The 22050-nt window shown below is 36.9% G+C and overlaps 1 protein-coding gene across 3 annotated transcripts; it reads right to left on the bottom strand.

Annotated features, from left to right (window-relative positions):
• Positions 1-5968: 5968 nt before the first annotated feature.
• On the bottom strand, positions 5969-20574 carry LOC105033486 (uncharacterized). 3 transcript variants are annotated; one of them, XM_010908317.4, is made up of 13 exons: positions 20450-20574; positions 20179-20293; positions 20032-20110; positions 19851-19926; positions 19689-19772; positions 19482-19586; positions 10344-10424; positions 10177-10241; positions 9327-9396; positions 9177-9254; positions 7296-7393; positions 7062-7197; positions 5969-6202 (listed from the first exon to the last, which is right to left on the bottom strand). In XM_010908317.4, exons 1-13 carry the CDS (start codon positions 20504-20506, stop codon positions 6056-6058), a joined length of 1191 nt encoding a protein of 396 aa, XP_010906619.1. In that variant the 5' UTR covers positions 20507-20574; the 3' UTR covers positions 5969-6055. The 3 variants fall into 3 exon arrangements, with proteins under 3 accessions (XP_010906619.1, XP_019702227.1, XP_073103116.1); XM_019846668.3 differs by having other exon boundaries at positions 9369-9396; XM_073247015.1 differs by having other exon boundaries at positions 19851-20110.
• Between the last annotated feature and the right edge of the window lie 1476 nt (positions 20575-22050).

Below are 22050 nucleotides of genomic sequence, written 5' to 3'. Positions count from 1 at the left end.
TAAGCCCGTGGGGGCTGTCCCAGGCATAAGCTCTTGACGGATTGTCCCAAACATAAGCTCCTGGTGAGCTGTTCCACATGACGAGACTAGTCCAAACCGTATCTCTTTTTTTATTTTCATGAAATTATAATACTTTGACTTCATTTATCAATTTGAATTTACAGTGTAATCAAAACAAATATATTATACTCATATAATCATGCCATCAATCACTGATACATATACATTGATATAACATACTCATGCTTAAAAATCATATAAGCAAATAACGGTGTCTCAGACATAGCAAAATCATCAATCATGAATTCAACGATGCAAAATTAACGATACAATACCAATGATAAAATAGCATATATAATGATGATCATGTACAGAGATTTTTATCTTTACCGATGACTAATCCAAGCACAGCAATCAATGAACTCTTTGATTTATAAATTTCGTAAATAAAATATTCTACTTGACATCTTATGCAGACAGTCGCATCTCTTTATGACCCTGACCAAACATAAAAATCATATATGGAAAAATTACAGATAAACGATCCTAATAACATAAATCAATGATCTCTCTTAGGATTAACCAAGATTGAGATTTGTCTAAGTATTCGGACCCTCCACTGGTCCACAAGACTTCTGAAGAGAGAAAATCTATGAAGAGAGAGAAAATTTTAGAGAAAAAAAATTTTAGAGAGAGAAAATATAGAAAAAATTTTCATATTTTTTAGATGAAGCAATCATGATTGAAATCATCAGAGATCATATCAGGATGACTCAATATAGATCAAATATTATAAATTTCGAATAAAGATCGGACTAGGATTCACTCTACTGCACAAATTCCGAAGCAATTTCGGGTCATCTTATTTTCATCTCAAATTTATCCTAGGATCCGTGATGCAGTTAAAGAGAGAATAGAAAGATCCTAGAGAGACAAAATCCATAATGAGAGAGAAAAGATCTAGAAAGAGAAAATAGAGAGAATCTATAAAGAGAAAATAGAGAAAGAAGGTAGAGAGAGGACAGAGGAAAGAGAGGGAACTCTCTCTCATTTTCTTCTCCTTTTTTTTTTTTTCTTTTCTTTTTCCTTTCTTTTCTTTTTTCTTCTTTTCTTTTCTTTTTCTTCTTCTCTTTTTCTCATTTTCTTCTTTCTTTTATCTTCTCTCTCTTTTTCTAGCCAAATAGAGTAGGGACACGAGGGGGGAAGGGGGGGTAGCTTGTGCTCTGGTGAGGTACGATAGCACGATCGAAAGTCTGGCAGTTATGACCGACGACGATGGGGTAAGAAATGGCTAGCGGCAAGGTTCGGCTAGTGAGAAATCAAGAAAAAATCGAAAAAATAGGGGACCGCCCCCTTTTCTTAAATTTCTCTGATCATTGGCCGATCACCGACGGCCATGACCCTTGAGGAAGATAGATAGAAAGATGGGGATCCAAACCTAAGGGTGAGACACCACAAACGATGAGTCGATAATCGAAAAAGAGAGGAAGATGGTCCGACCGAACAGAGCAAAACAGGGCCTTACGGCTTTGTGGATTTCCCGACGAACCCGACGGCCGGCGAGAGTAGATGAAGTAATGGAAAGGAAGGAAAGAAAAAGAGGAAGGAGGGCCGGGGCTTACCTCTGACTTCGGTGAGATCTCCAACAAGAATTTGAGACGAACACGATGAGGACATCCACAGCTTCAACGAAAAAATTCAAAAAAAATAAGAGAAAAAATCCGGTACTCGTCGTGGCTAGCCTTAGAGAAAAGGAGAGAGGGTTTTTATAGGACGGAGGGGAGGTCGAATCCCCTCCGGATTCAGCTTCTCTTTCAATGAATTTGAGTGGGAGAAGATAGTGAAGTGTATTAATTATTCAAGTCAAAGTTGGGATTTCTGAACTAAACTAAGATATCTTGTTATTGTTAAATTTTGAATGACTTATATAAAGGACAAGATTTTGTATGGATTTGTCTATTAATGTGAAGGATTGTGATGAAGTAAGTTTTACAAAAAATAATCAAGTTGATTCTACTTACAAAGATGTTAACTTGAGTTCTTCTAGCTTCTTTAAGTTGGAGTTAATTCTTTTGCAAAAAAAGATTAGTTTGGAAGTTGTTTAAATGATTGTAAGGTAAATCGAAGGTTAACTCAAATTAATTTTAGACATGTTGAATTTTTGAGGAATGGTGAAGCTTATGTAATAATTTAAAACATAGAAAGTGGATGAAGATTTAATTTTGATGTGCTACACCCAAGGGATAGTAAAGACAAAAAATCTAAAGTTCTACTCTAAGTTTTATATAAAATTTGAAGGTTGAATCTATCTTTGATAGATCTAACATATAAGGATATTCTTATCTTTCATAAAACCTATATAATTTGATAAATTAAGATTAGAGTACACAGTAAAAGCGTGGTGGTTTAAATTGATTAGAAAAATTAATCTTTTAAATCAAAAGATATTATGACGGAATACATTAGTTGCAAATAAGAAAAGATTTTATTGATAATGGAAGGATGCTATTGATATTTTTGACCTAATCTGATCACAGATGTGCAATTTTTATCGGTAGGTCATTTCATTGCAGATGATGCTAAAAAACTCTAGATATCTCAAGTTTACTATTAATACCTTGATAGATCTTTTGTTAGTTCAAGTCCAAAATATTTTGACACAGATCTTATTTTTTTAAAATTTAACATTATTATTCGAACTAACATAGTAGGTTGAGATTTTCTTAAGATGACAGTCTACCTGTTAAATTTGTTGAAAAGTCAAAAGAAGAAAGAAATCGATAATTTTAAAGAGTGCCTGATATTCGGTCTTTGTTTATTTTTCTATTATAGGCAGTCTGAGATAATTATGAATTTTGAATGGAATGTATTGGATAAATAATTGTGGTATGTTAATACAAGTCAAAAATATTACTGCTCTTCGAAAAAATTGTGAAATAAAAAAAAAAGGGATGAGTTTGAGATTTTAAATAATTTTATTATAAAAAAATTATGAGAAATAAATAATATGTAAGATATTATCGAAAGCGTAAGAATGACATGATGCATGCATATTTTTAAAGAATATATCTCAAACAACACAACTTAATTCGAGGATGAAATTATTTTAAGGAAAAAAGAATGTAATAATCCGATCATTTGAGCCTTGGATTGAGCCCAACTTTAAAAGCCCAAAAAAATATAGGGGAAGCAAATGAAGAAGACTCCCACTGGGAGTCTTCTTCCACTCAAATTCAACGGAAGAGAAGCTGAATCCGACGACCTCCCCTCCATCCTATAAAAACCCCCTCTCCTTTCCTCTAAGGCTAGCCACGACGAGCACCGAATTCTCCTCTTATTTTTCTCGAATTTTTCCATTGAAGCTACGGATGTTCTTATTGTATTCATCTCAAATTCTCGCCGGAGACCTTACTGGAGTCGGAGGTAAGCCACGACCCTCCTTCCTCTTTTCTTTTCCCTCTTTTTCATGGCTTCGTCCATCCTCGCCAGCCATCGGGTTCGTCAGAAAACCTACAAAATCATAAGGCCCTGTTTTGCTCTGTTCGGTCAGACCATCTTCCTCTCTTTTTCGACCACCGACGCCATCATTTGCAACATATCACCCTTAGGTTTGGATCCCTATCTCTCTACCTATCTTTTCCGAGGGTCATGGCCATCGGTGATCGGTCAATGATCGAAGAAATTCAAAGAAAAGGGGTGGTCCCATATTTTTTCGATCTTTTCTTGATTTTTCATCGGTCGAATCTTGTCGCCGACCATTTCTCATCCCATCACCGTCGGTTGCCACTGTCGAACTTTCAGCCGTGCCATCACACCTCGCTGGAGCACAAGCCACCCCCTTCCCCCCTCGTGTCCCTACTTTGTTCGGCCAGAAAGAGAGAGAGAGATGATAAAAGAAAGAAGAAAAGAAAGAAGAAAATGGGAAAAAGAGAAGAAGAAAAAAGAAAAGAAAAGAAAAAGAAGAAAAAAGAAAAGAAAGGCAAAAGAAAAGAAAAGAAAAGAAAAGAAAAAAAAATGAGAGAGAGTGCTCTCTCTTTCCTCTCTCCTCTCTCTACCTTCTCTCTCCACTTTCTCTCTATAGATTCTCTCTTTATTTTCTCTCTCTAAACTTTTGCTTTCTCTTTATGAATTTTCTCTCTCTAGGATCTTTCTACTCTCTCTCTCTAACTGCATCACGAATCCTAAGATAAATTTGAGATGAAAATAAGATGATCTAGAATCACTTCGAAATTCATGCAGTAGATTGGATCCTAGTCGATCTTTATTCAAAATTTATAACATTTGATCCATATTGAGTCATCCTGATATGACCTTTGATGATCTCGATCATGATTGTTTCATCTGAAAGATACGAAAATTTTCTCTCCACTTTCTCTCTCTAAAATTTTCTCTCTTCATGAATTTTCTCTCTCCAAAAGTCTTGTGGATCAATAGAGGGTCCAGATACTTAGACAAATCCCAATCTTGGTTAATTCAAGGAGGGATCCTGGATTTATGTTATTAAGATCATTTATCTGTACTTTCTCCATATATAATTTTTATGTTTGGTCAGCGTCATGAAAAGATGCGACTGTCTGCATAAGATGTCAAATAAAATATTTTATTTATAAAATTTGTAAATCAAAGAATTCATTGATTACTGTGCTTGAATCAATCATCGATAAAGATAAGAATCTCTGTACATGATCACCATTATATATGCTATTTTATTGTTAGTTTTGTATCGTTGATTTTACATCGTTGAATTCGTGATCGATGATTTTACAATATCTGAGACATCATTATTTGCTTATATAATTTTTAAGCATGAGTATGTTATGTCAATATATATGTATCTATGATTGATGGTATGATTATATGAATATGATATATTTATTTTGATTACACTGTAAATTCGAATTAATTAATGAAGTCAAAGTATTATAATTTCATGAAAATAAAAAAAGAGATACGATTTGGACAAGCCTCATCATGTGGAACAGCCCGTCAGGAGCTTATACCTGAGATAGCTCATCAGAAACTTATGCTTGGGATAGCCCTCACGGGCTTATACATGAATCAACCCGTCAGAAGCTTATACCTGAAACAGCCTCTATGGACTTATACATGGATCAACTAGTCAGAAGCTCATGCATGAGACAGTCTGTCAGGAGCTTATGCTTGGAACAACCCTTTACGGACTTTCGTACGTGGAACAGCCAACCAGGAGCTCATGCTTTGGACAGCCTTGAAAGGCTTATGAGTAAAAATTTATTTGGATGGAGACAGGTATAAACTTGATTAGTCTAAAGCCAAAAAAAAAGATTAAAGATCATATGATTATGAAAAAAAAAATAGAAGACCATACATGAAACTAATACTGAACAAAAGTGTTTCGCCCATTAACATATGATGATGCATCTCTTTTAATAAGATAGATAATTATGGATGTTTATATTATTCTAAATATTGAACATGAAATTTTATATTTTATTGTTTACCCTTATTTTTAGATTATATTATTATATTGATGTGATATAAAAATTCTTACTGGACTGTAAAGCTCACACTCCTTCATTTCTCTTTTTCTTTTCAGAATTACAAAATATTCATGATTAGCTATAGTATGAATTTGTGAATGAACGGATGCATAGATAGAGTGCCATTGATACCTAATCAGAGAATTGAATGAATTTAATTTATAATTATATAAATTCTATTAATTATTATTGAAATTAAATATTATGGATGTTGAGATTGTAATGAATTATTTTTAACCTTGCATATTTTTTAAGGCTTGCCCTAAGGAATGTACGGCCATTACATATCTGATTCGGGTATTGGGTTCGGATCGTGACATCTATAATCCAAAAGACACAATTTCCGATCCTCAATGCTGTAGGAAACCGTAACAAAGCATTGAAAAAATTAAAAAAAAAAAAAAAAAAAAAAACTAGTTTTAAAACATGATGCAGCAACATCAAGGACATGAGAGGAAAAACAGAGTACAACTTCATAATCTTGACTGTTTTATAAACCCAGTAGGAAAGCACCTCTGATGACATGGAAACTATGATTAAACATTGGGAGGTGGCCATATCTTGGCAAAAAGCTCCTCCAGGCGCCTTGTTTGATTTGCATAACCTTCCAGCCCAGCAGCCAGAAGCTCTTCAGAAGCTGGCCCCATCGCAGATGCAAAGCTCATCTGGTCCCACTTTATAAGCTGCATCATTGCAATGCATGTGTGAGCAATTCAGTAACTCAGTCACAGCCAATAGGGAAAGATTAGAGAAAGGCCTCCATATGGATGAACTGGTGAATTTTAGCAACTTTACATGCCCCCATATGCTGCGTGAATCAGTTATTAATTTGTCAACAGTAACTTCCAAACAAGCATATAGACAAATTATTAAAACTATGTCTATGTCCCCATTTAGCTCTACTCCTTCCCAGCTACCAGACTCCATGATTGTCAGAGAGTTGCACTTTTCTTTCTGACCTTGACCTTAGCCTATGTTTGTGGGAACCGATCATCCTGACTTTATAGTGATGTATTCCCTTTGTTTGTCTCCTACAAGGATTGTCTAGAGATGGAATCATTGATATACATAGAATTAAAGAAGGATATGCTCATAAATTTTGAGGCTATCACCACCAAAAAGGAAACTAACAAGAAAAAAGGTTTCACAATTTGTAAACCTTAGCATAATCATAAAAACATTAAAATCAAAGTGTGAATGTGTCTTTGCACCTTCCCGGTGCTAGTTTGGGAAAAAGGCATACCCACAGCACATGAAACTAAACAGGTTGACCATTTGCCCCAAAAAATACATGTATATAAGGTTGCACTTGCTTATATTATGAGGTGGGGGTGCAAAGCACAAGAAAAGTAAAGGAAAGAAAAGAAAAAAAGATTCTTAAAATCTGCAGAGAGTATCTATTGACTGAATGTTTTTCAGAAGGTCTCCCACCACCAAGAAAACTAATGCCATTTTCTAATGCCCATTTGGAATTCTAATTTAAACCACACCACTTACAAATAAACAGATCCTAAATCTTGGACATGGTCATTGAAAAGTTACCTCCTCTTCAGTGAAGTCATACATCTTGGCAGAGCCTGGAGATAACTTCCTGACGTAAGAGTACTTCTCCTGAGGATAGGTCACTGACTCTTTTAGAGACTGCAATATCTTCAAGGGAGCAATTATGTAATCAATCCTACAAAAGGGAAAAGTGAACATGAGATCAAACTTTGCACTAATAATGCCAGTTATGCAACCCACACTTGAGAAATGTCAGAAGTCTGATTATCATACCCAAGGAGACTAAAGACATCCTGTTTGTTGCGCACCGCTGCTGCCATCAGCTTTGATTCATGTCCATATTTGTGAATGTAATTATATGTTTTCTTCACCTGCATTTGTGTATAAAGATGCATTACAAAACTAATTCATTGGAGTATTCGGAAAATAACTTCAGTTCTAGTTCTTCATATTGACAAAGAACTACACATCCAAGGGGCTCCTTACATCTAAATTAGCATCAAAGGAAAAAAAGATATCAAGATATTGTTATCAATATTCATTTTACTAATATGATATGCTAACATCTGAAATTATCAAAAAAGAGCTTGTGTTTAGAATATTACATATAAGCAAGGCTACACAGAAGTGAGAACATTATTACACAGGGCATTACATGAAATTAGTCTCTATAGGTCTGGATGTTTCCTGTATGAAACCTAGTTTTTAAGCCTCTGCAATCAGTTCCTCAAATTAATCCAAACTTACAAGTTATTCGCAAATCCTTTTTATCAGAAACCTTTTCTTATTTGTTTGCCAGATCTTGCAGATAAGTCACATAGTATATTTGACTGTTTTGAGAAGTTTAATCTTTTTGTTGAATATTACCCTTTTTTGAAAGAATCCATTATTGCAGTAAAGAAAAAATATTCAATACATGCATGCATGCATGCATGCACACCCATTATTGCAGTAAAGAAAAAATATCCAACAAATACATGCATGCATGTATGTATGTATGTATGTATGTATGCATGCATGATGTATGTATGTATGTATGTATGTTTATGATCTTTCTTGTGACTGGCCAAATATGAATCTTTGTTTCTATGGAACTAATCCTGAATTCTTAGTGTTAATCTATCTTCCTGATGCTAGCCATAGGTTTTCTATACCTTGGGTCATTATAAATTTAAACATCATGGAAGCATTTAAACCAGTACATCACCATTAACAGGAACATCACGAAACAACAAAATAATTGAGAAAATGTAACATCTTATGATGATAATTTGCATAATATGTTTAGACTCTATGCTGTCCAAAAGGTTAACTTTATGGATCATAACTCGCCATCTGATGAAGCCTTAATCCAAAAGCAGTCAGTTTCTTCAAAATGTCTCAATATCATAGACTACTTGTGGTCACAACAAATGGTATCCTCTCAATCATTCTAGTTAGAGAGGTAAGATAGGCCTTTGAAGATGATGCTCCAATTGAGTTAGAAGGCAGGTGTCCGATGACATCAAGGCCTATATCACTATTTGATCAATGCGAATGCACAATCCACTATAGCCTGCATAATGGTTACTCATTTCAGACCGAAGTATAGCCCAGCCCAGAATCCATCTCAGTGCTGAGCCTCAGCACATGCTCCGGGGCTTGGCAATGTGGACAAAACTTATGCATAAATGTATACATTACACATATTGTATACATATAGTATATATGTGTTTTTATGCACCTCTAGATATATAATTAGTTTATGCATCAGCCACTATCAACTAAATGTGTGGTATAGTGATGTATCTACATGGTACCCCACTAATTAATAATTGCATTTACTCCATGTTCTTTTTTTTCACAAATTATACAAAGAAATCATTGTGAAGCAGCAAATCACCAACATAATTGATGTCCATGTTTCATGAGTTTCTAGCTAATAATCATTACTTTGAAAAAGAACAAGGTTTCAACTGCCAGACTCAAACAAATGTTTCTCACAGTTTGGTGCAAAAACAAGGTGTATCCTATGAAGATTTTCGCACTCTCTTGGAAACGCATCTTAAGGTGGTTTGACTTTTACCAGGTATAATATCCATGCACATCCAGCCCAACTAAATACTCATGAAATAGAAGTGAAAAAATTAAAACGAAAAGAAAAATGAAACTAACCAAGGCCAATCCAGGATCTTCTCCATTTTTGGAAGCAGCTTCTATCTCAGGATCACCAGAATGATTACGAGCCCAATCCTGTTTTTTGTCATGATTGTTTATATAAAGAAATTTGAAACAATGCACTATTTATTCAACAGTAAGAGCTACCCTGATGCGCCCGACAAAAATCTGGATAACAGATGCACCTGCCTGAGCTGCAGCTGCTGCCTGAGAAAAGCTGTATAAGAGTGATCAAGATCAGAAAGGCCTGAAGGGGTATATAATTCTAGATAATCCATGATAATGGGAATAGCATGAGAAAATGACTAACACTATTCCCAAATTCAGTAGATTATAATACATTTTAAAAGGACTTACAAGGTTGACCAGATGTGCTACGATATTATTTGTTTGGTCTCCATTCAAAAAGTAGTGCTGTCAATAGGCCGGGCTGGCCCAAGACCTAGCCAAGAAAAACTGGGCCTGGGCTCATGTTTTAGGCCTGTGAGCCAGGCTTGGGCCTGGAGATAAAATCCTGAATCATTTGCTAGCCGGGCCCAGGCTGGGAACTCAGGGAAAGATGGAACCTATTTGGAGCCTGGCCTGGACCGAAAATATAACCCAAGCAGGGTCAGGCTTAGGCCTGGTCCAGGCCAGGCTGGGCTAGGCTCAGGCCTGAGATTTACGCTTGGGACTTTCTGCAGGCATAGATCCAACCCAGCCTGACCTGACCCATTGATACCCGTACTGAAAAATAGAGAAGTAAGACAAACAAGGAAACAACAAATGTTTAAACATCCACTACAATGTTCATAAGCAGGAAAAGATGTACATATGTATGCTTTTATGTATGTAGTATGCCACAGGACATTCTGCTAGGACCTGAATCCATGGTAGTATGTATATCTATTTATATATGACAAAGTGTAAAGTAGATAGTGGTATCCACTAAAGCGATCTATAAATAACCTGGAGATAACATCAGCATGTATTCAGTAATATGGAACACAACAATTACCTATAAACGAATGTTAAATGAGTTTGTATTCCTTCAGATTCCAACAACCTTGAGGCTTCTATCCCCTGAAAAAAGTTGCAATCAGATACAGAACATCAACCAATTTCTTGCAATTTTGAACTTTCAAGATGATGAGTATGAGCAATGCAATTAACTGGATGGCTTACTTGCCAAGTTGAAGGAATTTTAAAAAGTAAACACTGTGAAGAGACTTCCACTTCATTGTATAGCTTCAACAGCTCATGCACCTGCAATGTTTATAAAAAAACAAATAACCACATAGCATTTGAACTATAGGGCATACACTTTAGCAGGTTATTTAAATGATAAGGTATGTAAGAAGATATTTCTATGAACTGGAATATAGAGAAACTGAGCTGCATGACCAATTTATCAGCTTTAGGAAAAGTCATCCTCTGGAAAGGAAGAGGAGTTTTCATTTGTAGATCCGAATTAAGACAGTCTATTACTGCTATCCTCCACTACAGAGTTAGTCGGTGGATTGAACCATGTCATGGAGTCATGCCATAGATTGAACCATCTAAATTTCATTGAAATGTGAACATCAACAGTACTGTTTTACCCTCAAAGCAAAAAAGGAAAAAAGGCATTTTATCTTGCACATAAAGATCTTGGAAACAAGTTGACTGAATTAAAACTATTGCACCACTATACAGAATTAAATAGCACTCTAACAAATAATTCATAATGTAGGACTTTCAAATCTCAAAGAAAGTAAGGCTGTAAGGGTATCACAGACTTGCTTAGAAACTAATTTGGAATTAAAATCAAAATCTTAAAACATGATCAACTAGATGGCCACATGACAAATTACAGAATAAGAAAAGAAAGAAAATCCAATGTTAAGATTGTTACTAAAACTAAAAAATAAATAAAGAACCTAATCTGTCCTTAGACTCACTAAAGTCCTTAAACCTCATGTACTCATCATAAGACCCTTTAATTTATAAATTTGAAGACCCCAATATATGAAATATTTCTACAATTTGATTTCACAAGCGTCTTGAGACCAAGCAAGATCACTTACGTAATTAAAAATAGAAGGTTTATTTAGTTAATATCAAGAGTAGGTCAAATATGTCACAAATATGTTCTCTTTTCCAAATCAGCAAAGGATTGGCATGCAAAGGTTGAGAAGGATAGGACAAGAATGTCAAGCCATGCGGCACGTGCCAGTAGTTATGGAGGTAATAGTCAGAGAAAAAAGAAAAAAAAATAAAACCAATGTTATTCAATAATAAATGGTAGAGTTTTGATGGAGAAATATAACTAAATTTTTGGATAAATTAATACAGGAGTGAAAGTGGAATGTGAAAATTGCATAAACATACTGGTCAAGATGGTCAGTTCAATTTAAGTTGCTTGTCCGTTAGATTCAGCTTGATTTAATCATGAGACGGCATTTAGTAGCATATAATCCTAACAAAATTACATGTAATTTTGCAACAGCTAATCAGATTACATTGTTTGTTTCACCACTTTCACAGGTAATGCTGCATTACATGTAATGCAGTATTACCTCTTTTGTAATGCAGCATTACCTCAAAAAGAGGTAATCTGATTGCTAAGGGGGAGGTGGCAATGTGATTACATATAACCTTGCAATCTTGCAACAAGATAACTTCAGGACCAAAATACCCCCATCAAAATAAATTAAAATCTATATTAAATAAATTATTTGTAGTCCCAATTGGTGAAAATAAAAAAGAAAACATAATGGGTGGTTCTGGCCGATGATGTCACCGAAAATGGTTGATCTCGAAATTAAATTGTCTCTCTAGAAAATAGACAATAATCAATAAGCAAGGATGAGGGTACTTTGAAAAAATTAGCTTATATTCCATATAATCTAAATTGTATATCAACCACTACAATATAGGATTCTCTGTTATTTTACAACAACATTACTGCACATACCAAACACTACAATATAGGATTATCTATTATTTTACCAGGTAATTACATTCCCTCCGCAATCCCATTACTATAGCAACATTACCTATGTAGTGCACCAAACACCTCCTAAGTGATATACACCAAGAAACTTGAAGGAATCTTAGCAACCAAATAAACTCATGGGAAGAGATACTTACTAAAAGAATGGCAAAAGATAAATGATATCAAGAGGCCATCAAAAGTGTAAAATGCTAAGGATGTAAGTAGTAAAGTGAGCAAATGGCCTATGATGTGATTTATGATAGATATATTTAGGGTCCAAAAGAAGGTGAGAAGCATCTCCTTACATTAGCTATGATGAGGAAGAGAATCTAGATTTGAAATTGAGTTAGGTGCCTTAAAATAAGAACAATATGGATTCGTGCAAAATGGTCAATTTAAGGAAAGATAAACAAGTTATTCTCATAAGTTACTAAATAACTAAACAAGGAATATGTACTGGAATATATTTAGAATAATAATAAGATATCTATATACCACCATTCAATCAAGATAGTTGAAGATTTTTTTTTTTTCAAAAAAAAAAAAAGCTTTTAGAAAAGAATTCCAGAAGTTAAGTACTACAAAATTGAAATAATCTGTAGTGAGATGATTGAATTTTCTATAAGGTTGTGATCATACTGGGGACTAAAGCCCATATCACTTTACAAATTTCATAAATGAATTTATTTCAGAAATTTAAGCAGATGATATGCTACACTTTGTAAGTATATGAAATGCCATTTTATCATGAACTTAGAAATAAAAATTGCTTAAAATGGTCTTAGAACACCCACAAACCATGGTCATGCCCCCTCTCTCACTCTTGTTTACTATGCCACTTAAAACTATTGAGTAACATTTTGTTATAGTTTCCTACCATCAAATCTTGTTCCTTACCCACTCTAGTTCCCCTTTTTGGCAACATCCACTCTAAACAACTCCTGTCTAGGCAATGATAAAATGTACTCCTATTTTCATGAAATAATCTTTAACTTTCTCTCTCACATGAAATAGCAACAAGAAGATGCATTCATAAGCTTTTGTATCATCTTACCATGAATCAACCCTATCTGAGTAACAGATGCATATGCATGTGCCTGAAACTACTAAATATTAATTAGGTGCACATGCACCATAAACATACATACACACCCACAATCAGTTTCTTAATCTACTAATATTTATTTTTTTGCATGATTTGTTCACTCTAAGAAGACCTGGATGTTATTTAGAAAAGCTTACCTTGAAGCCATATTAGGATCATGAACCAAGAAGGAAAGCTCCTATATCAAGATAACAGGAAAGGCACCTAGAAATGGGAAAAGAAAACAAGGGAAGAACATAGAAGAGAAAAGAGGAGAAGATATCTGATTGCTTTGAGGGAATGAAAGCTCCAAAAGCCTCAGGCTCTTCTCAATTGTTTAGCTGAACTCGTGGACTGTAGGGCACTACATATTTACATGCTTACAACTAGTTGTCATTTAAGAACAAGGATGATTTGAGCTGTGGATAAGAGGAAATAATCCCTTCTCTCTTCAACTATAAACCATTATCAAGCGTATCATACAAAAGATATCTAACATTTTTACTGAACCCTTTATAAAAATAAATGACAGCATAATGAGTATAAATATCAAATTATAAGATACTATGAATTACTGTTATAAATTATTGGTGCACTGCATGTTAATTTATGGTAATAACTTTATCTTTTCTTAATATTCTCCATAGTCATATATATTTTCATCTTTCCACCACTTACTTTTTACACTCTCATTCTTCCTAGCATTCCTCCTCCTCTAGGCTTTTCCTTTTTTTTTCCTGACAAACCAGGGAGAACTCTGCGCATTTGCAGAGTCACCAATTTTATTCAAAAGGTCTGTACATCAGAGAATATGCAAAAGGAAAACCCTCAATGATTACAGAAGCTGATCAAATCTCAAAAATGTATCCCTAAACAGAAAGAACGGAGCAAGAAAGACAGAAAAATCCTGGTAATACATGAAGGAATGCAACCAAAACCTGCCATTCTGTTCAAAAAAAGAGAACCTCCGCTGAGACAACAGATCAAAAAACCAATAATCTTGCCGCAGCAGCCCAAAAAGTTCAGGTGATCGGGGTTTGGGAGGAGCAAGAAGAAACTCAGAAGAGGAAAACCAGCTAGAGAGTCGCATTAAAGGTATACAGATAATTCTTCATCATAGTCTCATCCAAGAACTCCAACATAAGGCAGCAAGAGCAAAAGCCACCAGTTGCATCGGAAATTCAGAGGGAAAAATCAATTGGAGACTCTGAAACTATAGTACCTGAGAAAAGTGACCACAGAAAATCACCCAGAGTGTATCGCCATTTTCTCCACCGACCAAAGGGACCCAGCATATACACATCTCGGCCATAAGATGAACCATAGAGTTTAGCCCACAGTAATAAGAAACCAGACATATCATTAAACTTAGCAAGAATTGACCAATTTGAAATAAGACTAAGAGCTTTAGCAAAGACACCTCCATGATATCCATGCAAGTGAAGAAAGATGCACGTATTTCTCTCATTCCAAATGGACCAGCAGACAGCTGCCAAGAAGCAAGTAATAGCAGGTAACAAGGAACCATGAAAGTATTTATTGATCCGGAAGGAGAAAAGATCAGCCAGATTTTTAGGGGGAAGGCAAACCAAGAACTTGGCACTGATAACATGCCAAATTGAAGCAGCAAAGGGGCAGCCAAGAAAAAGATGGTCTAGTTTCAACTGCCATGTCAAAATTACCGCAATTACCCAAGAATTTGCCAAGCTTGACAAAGAGGACAGCCCTAGTATTAAGCTTGTTTGAGAGAGCAATCCAAAGGAAACCTTTAACCATAGAAGAGGTACAAGACTTCCAAATGTTTTTGGCTAAAGGCCACTTAATTCCTCTTCTCACTTGAAAGTTATATAATGAGGAAGTTGAGAACACTCCTTTTGAATCAAGGAGCCAAAAAATCTTATCTAGGTCAGTGGAAAGAGATTTATCTTGAAGCAAGGATAAGAGAATATCCTTTTGGGCTAGCTGCTGAGGCGTTAAATTGGAGAAAGGAATGTTCCAAACCACAGTGGCATGATTATAGAGTTTTGCCACATTGGAAAGTTTGGTTCTGCAAGCCTTGTAAAGATTAGGAAACAACCATTTGAGAGGGGCATTGCAAAGCCAAGAATCCAACCAAAACAAAGTGGCAGCCCCATTTTCAACAAGAAACCTACATCTATTCTAGAATGGGGGAAGGAAGGCAACAATGTCCTTCCACAATCTAGAACACAATTTCCCAAGCCTCCAACACAGCGAAAGCTTAAACCTTTTAAAGTAAAAACAGTTAAGCAATTTCCTCCAAAGGCCCGAGTCACTTAATAAATATCTCCAACCCCACTTAGCAAGAATAGAGTTATTGAAGAGCTTGAGATCCTTAACCCCAAGGCCCCCCTCATCTTTCGAAAGACAGACCTTTCTCCAGTTGACTTTGCAAACACCGCTAGAAGCCATGTCCGCACCAGCCCAAAGAAAACTTCTACAAATTTTATCAATTTGATTGCAAACCCAAGAGGGCAACTTTTACAAAGAGAGAAAATGAGTTAGGATTGAAGAAAGGATAGAATTCACAAAAGTTAACCTACCCCCAAAGGATAACAACTTCCCCTTGCACGAAGCCAGCCAAGCTTCAACAAATTGGATTACCAGCAACCAATCAGAATTCTGCAGCTTTCCCACTTTCGAAGGAAACCCAAGATGATTAATAGGCAAGGAGGAAGCCTTGCAATTCAACCAGGAAGCCAAGTCCACCCCCCAAGAGCTAATGGGACCAATTGATGCCACGAAGCTTTTCGAATAATTAATAGAGAGGCCAGAGAATAGCTCAAAGGAATAAAGAATTAATTTTAGGACCGCAAAGGAACTTTTTTCACCTTGAGCAAAGATTAAGGTATTGTTAACATATTGAAGAATCTCTCTCCCTTCGATACCATTAAAGATACTTTCCATTTTGGCAATGGCAATGAGCTTCAAAAGAAGATCAACCACCAAGGAGAAGAGGTAAGGGGACAAAGGATCTCCTTGCCACACTGCTTTTTTATAGGTGAACCAGGCACCTTGTTCCCCATTGGCACAAACTGCTACCTTGAATGAGAAAAGAATATTTTTAACACAGCTGCACCATTTTGGGGGAAACCACGATAAAGAAATCAATTAAATAGTTCAAATTCATATTATCAAAAGCCTTAGAGACATCCAGTCTGTATAAAGCACCCAAAGATTTCATTCTTCTGTAGTGGCGAATAATTTCATGAGCACAAAAAACATTGTTAAGAATAGATCTCTCTTTGATAAAGGTAGATGCCTTGCAAGAACTTTAGAGATAATTTTAATACAAGAGTGTATCAGACTAATAGGACTAAAATCAGAGGGACAAGAAGCTTCATCCCTTTTAGGGATGAACCAAAAATAACATAATTCAACTGAGAAAGGTCCACATTGTTATCATACAGCTGAGGAAATAGAGAGATGATATCAGGAGCTATAAGGTTACAGAATTTCTGAAAGAAAATCATTGAAAACCCATCCGGGCCCGGGCTCTTGTCACAGGAAAAATTGAAGACAGCGTCTTTGATTTCATCTAGAGAAAACAGCACATCAAGAGCTTTTGACTGAGGGAGGTTGGAAGGATATAAGGATCTCCAATCCAACTTCACCAAAGGCTTCTGATGTTTAACAAATTTTTTTTTTAAAATAGCTGGTGAGGGTCTCAAGGATCATCTTGTGCTCAATAAATTGGTGGCCCTCCTAAGAAATGTGAGAGATCCTTTTTGTGGAAGTTTGCGACTCGATGGAAATAAGAAGTATTTCCGTCACCCTCTTTGATCCATTTGGTCTTGTCCCTTTGTTTCCAATAGATCTCTTCACCTTTATAAAGGTCAAATAACTCCATCTTCCCAGAGGACCCAGATTCCCTTTAAGAGGAAGTAAGATTTTCCATTTCTTCTTTGTAGTCAAGAGATTGAACTTTCTCTAGAAAAGTCATTTTCTATTGGGCCTCGAGAAATCAAGACTCCAACCCTTGAGGAACCCTCTAGTTTTACGAAGCTTTAGCACCATATTTTTTGCCTCATCTTCAGACAATTGCCTTTTCCAGACTGAGGCAATGAGAGGAAGAGAGTTACAAGATAACCTGCTATGATCGAAATGGAAGAATTTCCTAGGTTTCCAACAACTTGCAAACAACAGCTTCAAAGGAGTATGATCTAAGCAAGAATTGAGAAGATGAGTTTAGGAGAATTTGGACAAAGTAAGTCCCATTCCTCAGAGATGAGAAACCGGTCAAGTTTAGCAAAGATAGGTTCCTCCTTTCTATTACTCTAGGCAAAATCTTGATCCTTAAGAGGAAGATCAATTAGCAGAAGATCTCTAATGAGACGGTTGAAGCCGAGAATAACCTTCCTAGGTTGAGAGTTTCCGATTCTCTCAGACGATTTTCTGGTGGCATTAAAGTCACCACTGATAATCCCAAGGCCCGAAAACATTGACCTGACTTTATGAAGCTCATCCTAGAACAAAGGCTTGAGGTCATGATCTGTAAGGCCGTAAATAGTGGTGAGGGATCAGGAGAAGTTAAGAAAAGGGTTTTGTCAAGAAACAATGATAGAGAAGGTGAGGATTTCCTTCCTAACAAGAATAAGCCTTCAGAATCCCATCCCAAGAGAATGCCCTCAGAAGAATCGATGGCATCCAGACTACACCAAAAATTGGTCTTCCCACCAGAAAGGATCAAAGAACAATGGGCTTCACAGAGTCCAATTTGGACTCCTGCAATCCAACAACAAAACAACCACTAAAAGAGATAAGATCATTAAGTATCCACCTTTTAGATGGATCACCAAGACCGCCAACGTTCCAAGTTAAGATGGACATGAGAACTGAAGAGAGCTCGAACAAAGCAAGACAAGAAAAAAAGCAGAGGAGAAGCCATACTAGAGGGAGAAGACCATGTCATCATTAATCATTTTCGATCTCCGCCGCTCTATCTTTTTCCATGTGAAGAAAATCAATCAGCTTTTGGGCATCACTATCAGTGATTTGGAGGCCGCACAGTCTACCCCATTCCAAAAGAGTTTCAGGATGAACACCATGTAGTGGGACTTCTACTGCACAACTGAAGCTCAAGCATCCTCTTGGATTCCATCCTCAGCCCGGTCGCCACCAACTCCTTCCACCGCCTAGAGGAAAGAAGCTTGACAGTGGTCGATCTCACTGCCAACTGAGCTTGAGTCAAAGGCACTGCTAGGACCTACAACAGGATGAGGCAAAGGAGCTTTGGATGTCCCAACTTTAGCCTCACAAATGGAGGGCAAGGATGACATCTCCACCACTGGTAGGGATGGTAATTTTAACCGATTCGCCAGGTATCTGACCGGATCCGAACCCGTTCTATATAACCTAAATATATATCCTCTTTCAAAATTATAATAAATTTATATTGTTTACATGTATACGACCTGATCCGACCAACCCCTCTTAAACACCCAACCTGATCCAACACGCATCTCTACTTGAACCGACCCAATCCAATCTGATCCGAGACGGGCACAGAGTAGATATGGGTATGGGATTTTTACTTGTAGAATGATATGGATATGGGCTGATTTGTCCTAGATCTGACCCGTTGCCATCCTAACCACTGACAGCAAAGCAAGGTCCATGTTCAGCAGGGTACCATCTCAATGACAGATGGCTACCGAGATATATAGGAATCCAGCAGCACCAAAAGAGAGCAATCAAGTCCACACCCTACCTGATGAACAGGTGTGGTTGACCCCACCAGCCCAAGGAGGTCACGGGAGAGAAGCAAAGGGTCCATTGCAACCAACCAGTCAACCAAGGAGGTCTTTCCCTTTTATACTTCATTTATTTTTACTCCTTGTCTTCTCCTTTTCCTTTTTTCCCCAGCAACCAACTAGTCAAAAAGGTATTTTCTAGGCAATTGAGGTTTTCCACTGTTTAAGGACTTCCAGCCAAGGTGACAACCTTTGCTCGTACATGCATATCCAAAGACTTACAAATAGTTAAAAATGACACAGGCATGATCTAAATGAGTAAATTTTAATTATGCTTTCCATTAATGATCCTCACCAAAACACAAACCAGTTACATCAATGAAATACTCGTGCTGATTACATAATCTTCTTTGTTTGAGAAAAAGAAAAATAAAGATTAGAATAAAACATAAAGATTAGCTTTCTTTTCTCCAAATTATCCACCATACAACAACTTTCTAATCTAGTTTCAAAAAACAGATAAAGTAGCAAACTAAGGGATTTAATCATACTCTTTGAATGATGCCTGTTGTATCATAAGCCAAACGAGCATCCACTTCAGTCGACACCCGCCCGGGGACTAATTTTGCCAAATCAGCTCCGACATGCACCAAAGCCTGCCAATCCACAGAGTTATACATCCTCTCATCATAAATGATCCACAAAAACAGCCCTTGAGAAATTCTATGACAATATAAGAGGAAAATACAAGCACGGACCTTGTTAAAGAAGCATGACTCACGTTCGCTCGGATTCTTCTTTTCATAGCATTCGCTATCCGCTAGTGCTGTCTCTATAGCATTCTGCGATCAAAATCCTTCCCTATCAACCTTCTTATCAAAATAATTTCATGCAAACTACGACAACTTTAAAAAGCTCACTTTGAACTTGGTGTCGGGAAGGCTACAAAGACCCAAGAGGAACGAAGAGCTGACAGTAGCGGCCGTTGGCGGAAACCTACATTGCATGCAATGGATGAAGGAAAATAAAAACCTTCCAACAACCACCTTCGGAAAAAAAACTGGGAAAAAAAAAAACAATTTATATTGGAACAGGGCATGCCTTTCGAAATCATCGAAAACAACGGTGTCTGGAACGAGCTCGCTGAAGCTCGACACGGCATCCAGCTCGTTGCTGAAATCTTGAAACCCAGAGATAATTGGGATCAGAAAACTAAGCTCGAAATCGAGGCAAGAAAGAGGAGCTTACCGGAATCAAGGGCCGAAGAGGCATTGCCGGCGGCGGCATTGACTCTTGGAATCGATCGCTTGAGGTGCAAGACGAGAGCTGGGGGCGATAGAATCGAAGAATTCCATCTTCCCACCTGATTGAGAGTTAGAAATAACCAGATCAAACCCAAAAAATTGGGGAAAAAAAGAGAAAAAAAGAATTCAACCGACAGAGAGGGAGAGGGAGAGGGAGAGTGAGAGAGAGAGAGAGAGAAGGGGGGATGAATTAGGGATTGGAAGAGGAGAGGAACCTTGGGAGAAGGAGGCACCAAGAGAGAAGGGGAGAAGGAGAGAAGGAAGACGGCCATTTCCGATCCCAGTCGGAGCTCAGTGAAGAGTTTGTTTCGGAGCGAACGAGGCGGGATTTAAGGGGAAGGAGTTGAGAAGAGAGAGCGAAGAAGTGGAGTGACTATTTTACCCTCCATAAATAAGAAAATGTCCTTTACGAGGTGAGCATGGGATGGGGAATTGAAGAAATGAAAGGAATATTATTGGGGTTTAAGTAATTGTCTCTGGTGACTCGGACATCGATGAAATCGAGGGAAGCTAAGATGGTGGGGGCCACCTGAAATTGGGAGGGTTTGGCCATTGAGGACGTCGTCTCCGCCGGAACCGTGGTCGAGTGGAGGGGGGCTTGAAGCGCCGCTTACAATTATATCTATCTATCCATACATAGAATTATATTCAACAAAGCAGAAATTTTAGATGGATCTCTCTCAGAAAAAAGTTTTTATTTTATAATTTTCTGTTTTCAAATATTAAGACAAAAATAAAGCTGGTGAAACCAAGGTTAGAACAATGTTCGCATTCGCTGCCAACATTCAATGCCCGGTGACTTAAAAAACATACGCCTCGTTTATAAGGTCCACTTTGTAAGATGATGAGTTGTTATTAGGATCGAAAATAGATCAAATTAGATTGTATCAATCTAATCTGGACCGTGCTAAAAATTATTTTTCAAATTTTAGATTGAATTTAGATCAGATTATTTTTGAAAAATTCAATCTGACTTAAATTCAAGCTCAAGTTCAAGACCGATCAAAATTTAGCCGAGTATGTCTGAATTATACATTTTGACCGAAAATTAGGCCGGTCAGAACTTGATTATAATTTTCTACATCAATATTGTGCATTATTTGTACATCTACCCTTCTATATCTTCATGTTATTAGCTTGAATATGTAGCTGTTTACCCACCATCACGGGGTGGTAATGTGCTGGTACAAAGTGCTAACAATATATATTTTTATATGGTTTTTAAGGACCGTACGTTACCCAAGATGTTAGGCCTTCTCAGCGTATGAAGTGTCTGTGCAACGCTAGCTGTGACATTGGGCTAACAGCCCCCCTAGTGCGCTAGTTTATATAGTGGAATTGTAATAGTTTGTTCGCCATAATAAAGTACTTTACCTTTTCTGCCCAAAAAAAAAAAAAACCAATAGAAGAATGGTGGCAAAAAGGGAAACCAACAGAGTCAATAAACTAATTCCTTGAGCAAATTTTGATCTAGCAGATGAGGAGGATGGACCCACCTTGGAATTGAACTGGACAGGGTCAGGCATCAAATTAGACTCACTATTGGGCCTAAGGGCTTGGGCTCGAGCCCGAGCCAGTCCAATGACATACTCGAGGCTTTATATTTAAGCCCCATTTCGATCTAGTTCGAGCTTAACCACAGTATGATCCAAAGTAGATCCGGTCCGAGCCTATTTCCAATCCTAACTGTTACAAAATATTAAGATCGAGCTCAAATGGCAACAATGAGAACATCTATTAAAAGTTTCTCTAAAAGCATGATTTTATAAGATAATTCTTATTTAATTCACATTTATACATGATTTGTGAAATCTTT

The sequence above is a fragment of the Elaeis guineensis genome, chromosome 12 (assembly GCF_000442705.2).
Source record: "Elaeis guineensis isolate ETL-2024a chromosome 12, EG11, whole genome shotgun sequence".
Lineage (NCBI taxonomy): Eukaryota > Viridiplantae > Streptophyta > Magnoliopsida > Arecales > Arecaceae > Elaeis > Elaeis guineensis.
Note: the sequence above shows the minus strand (reverse complement) of the source record. Positions and strands in the feature narration are given on the sequence as shown.

Excerpts from the sequence above, each read along its gene's own strand:
- LOC105033486 (XM_073247015.1), bottom strand. The coding sequence starts at position 20,506 with ATGGCCGTCTTCCTTCTCTCCTTCTCCCCTTCTCTCTTGGTGCCTCCT. Across the intron at positions 9,255-9,326 it reads TTTTTGTCGGGCGCATCAGG|GATTGGGCTCGTAATCATTC; the intron begins GTAGCTCTTACT and ends GACAAAAAACAG. Across the intron at positions 7,394-9,176 it reads AAGATCCTGGATTGGCCTTG|GTGAAGAAAACATATAATTA; the intron begins GTTAGTTTCATT and ends ACACAAATGCAG.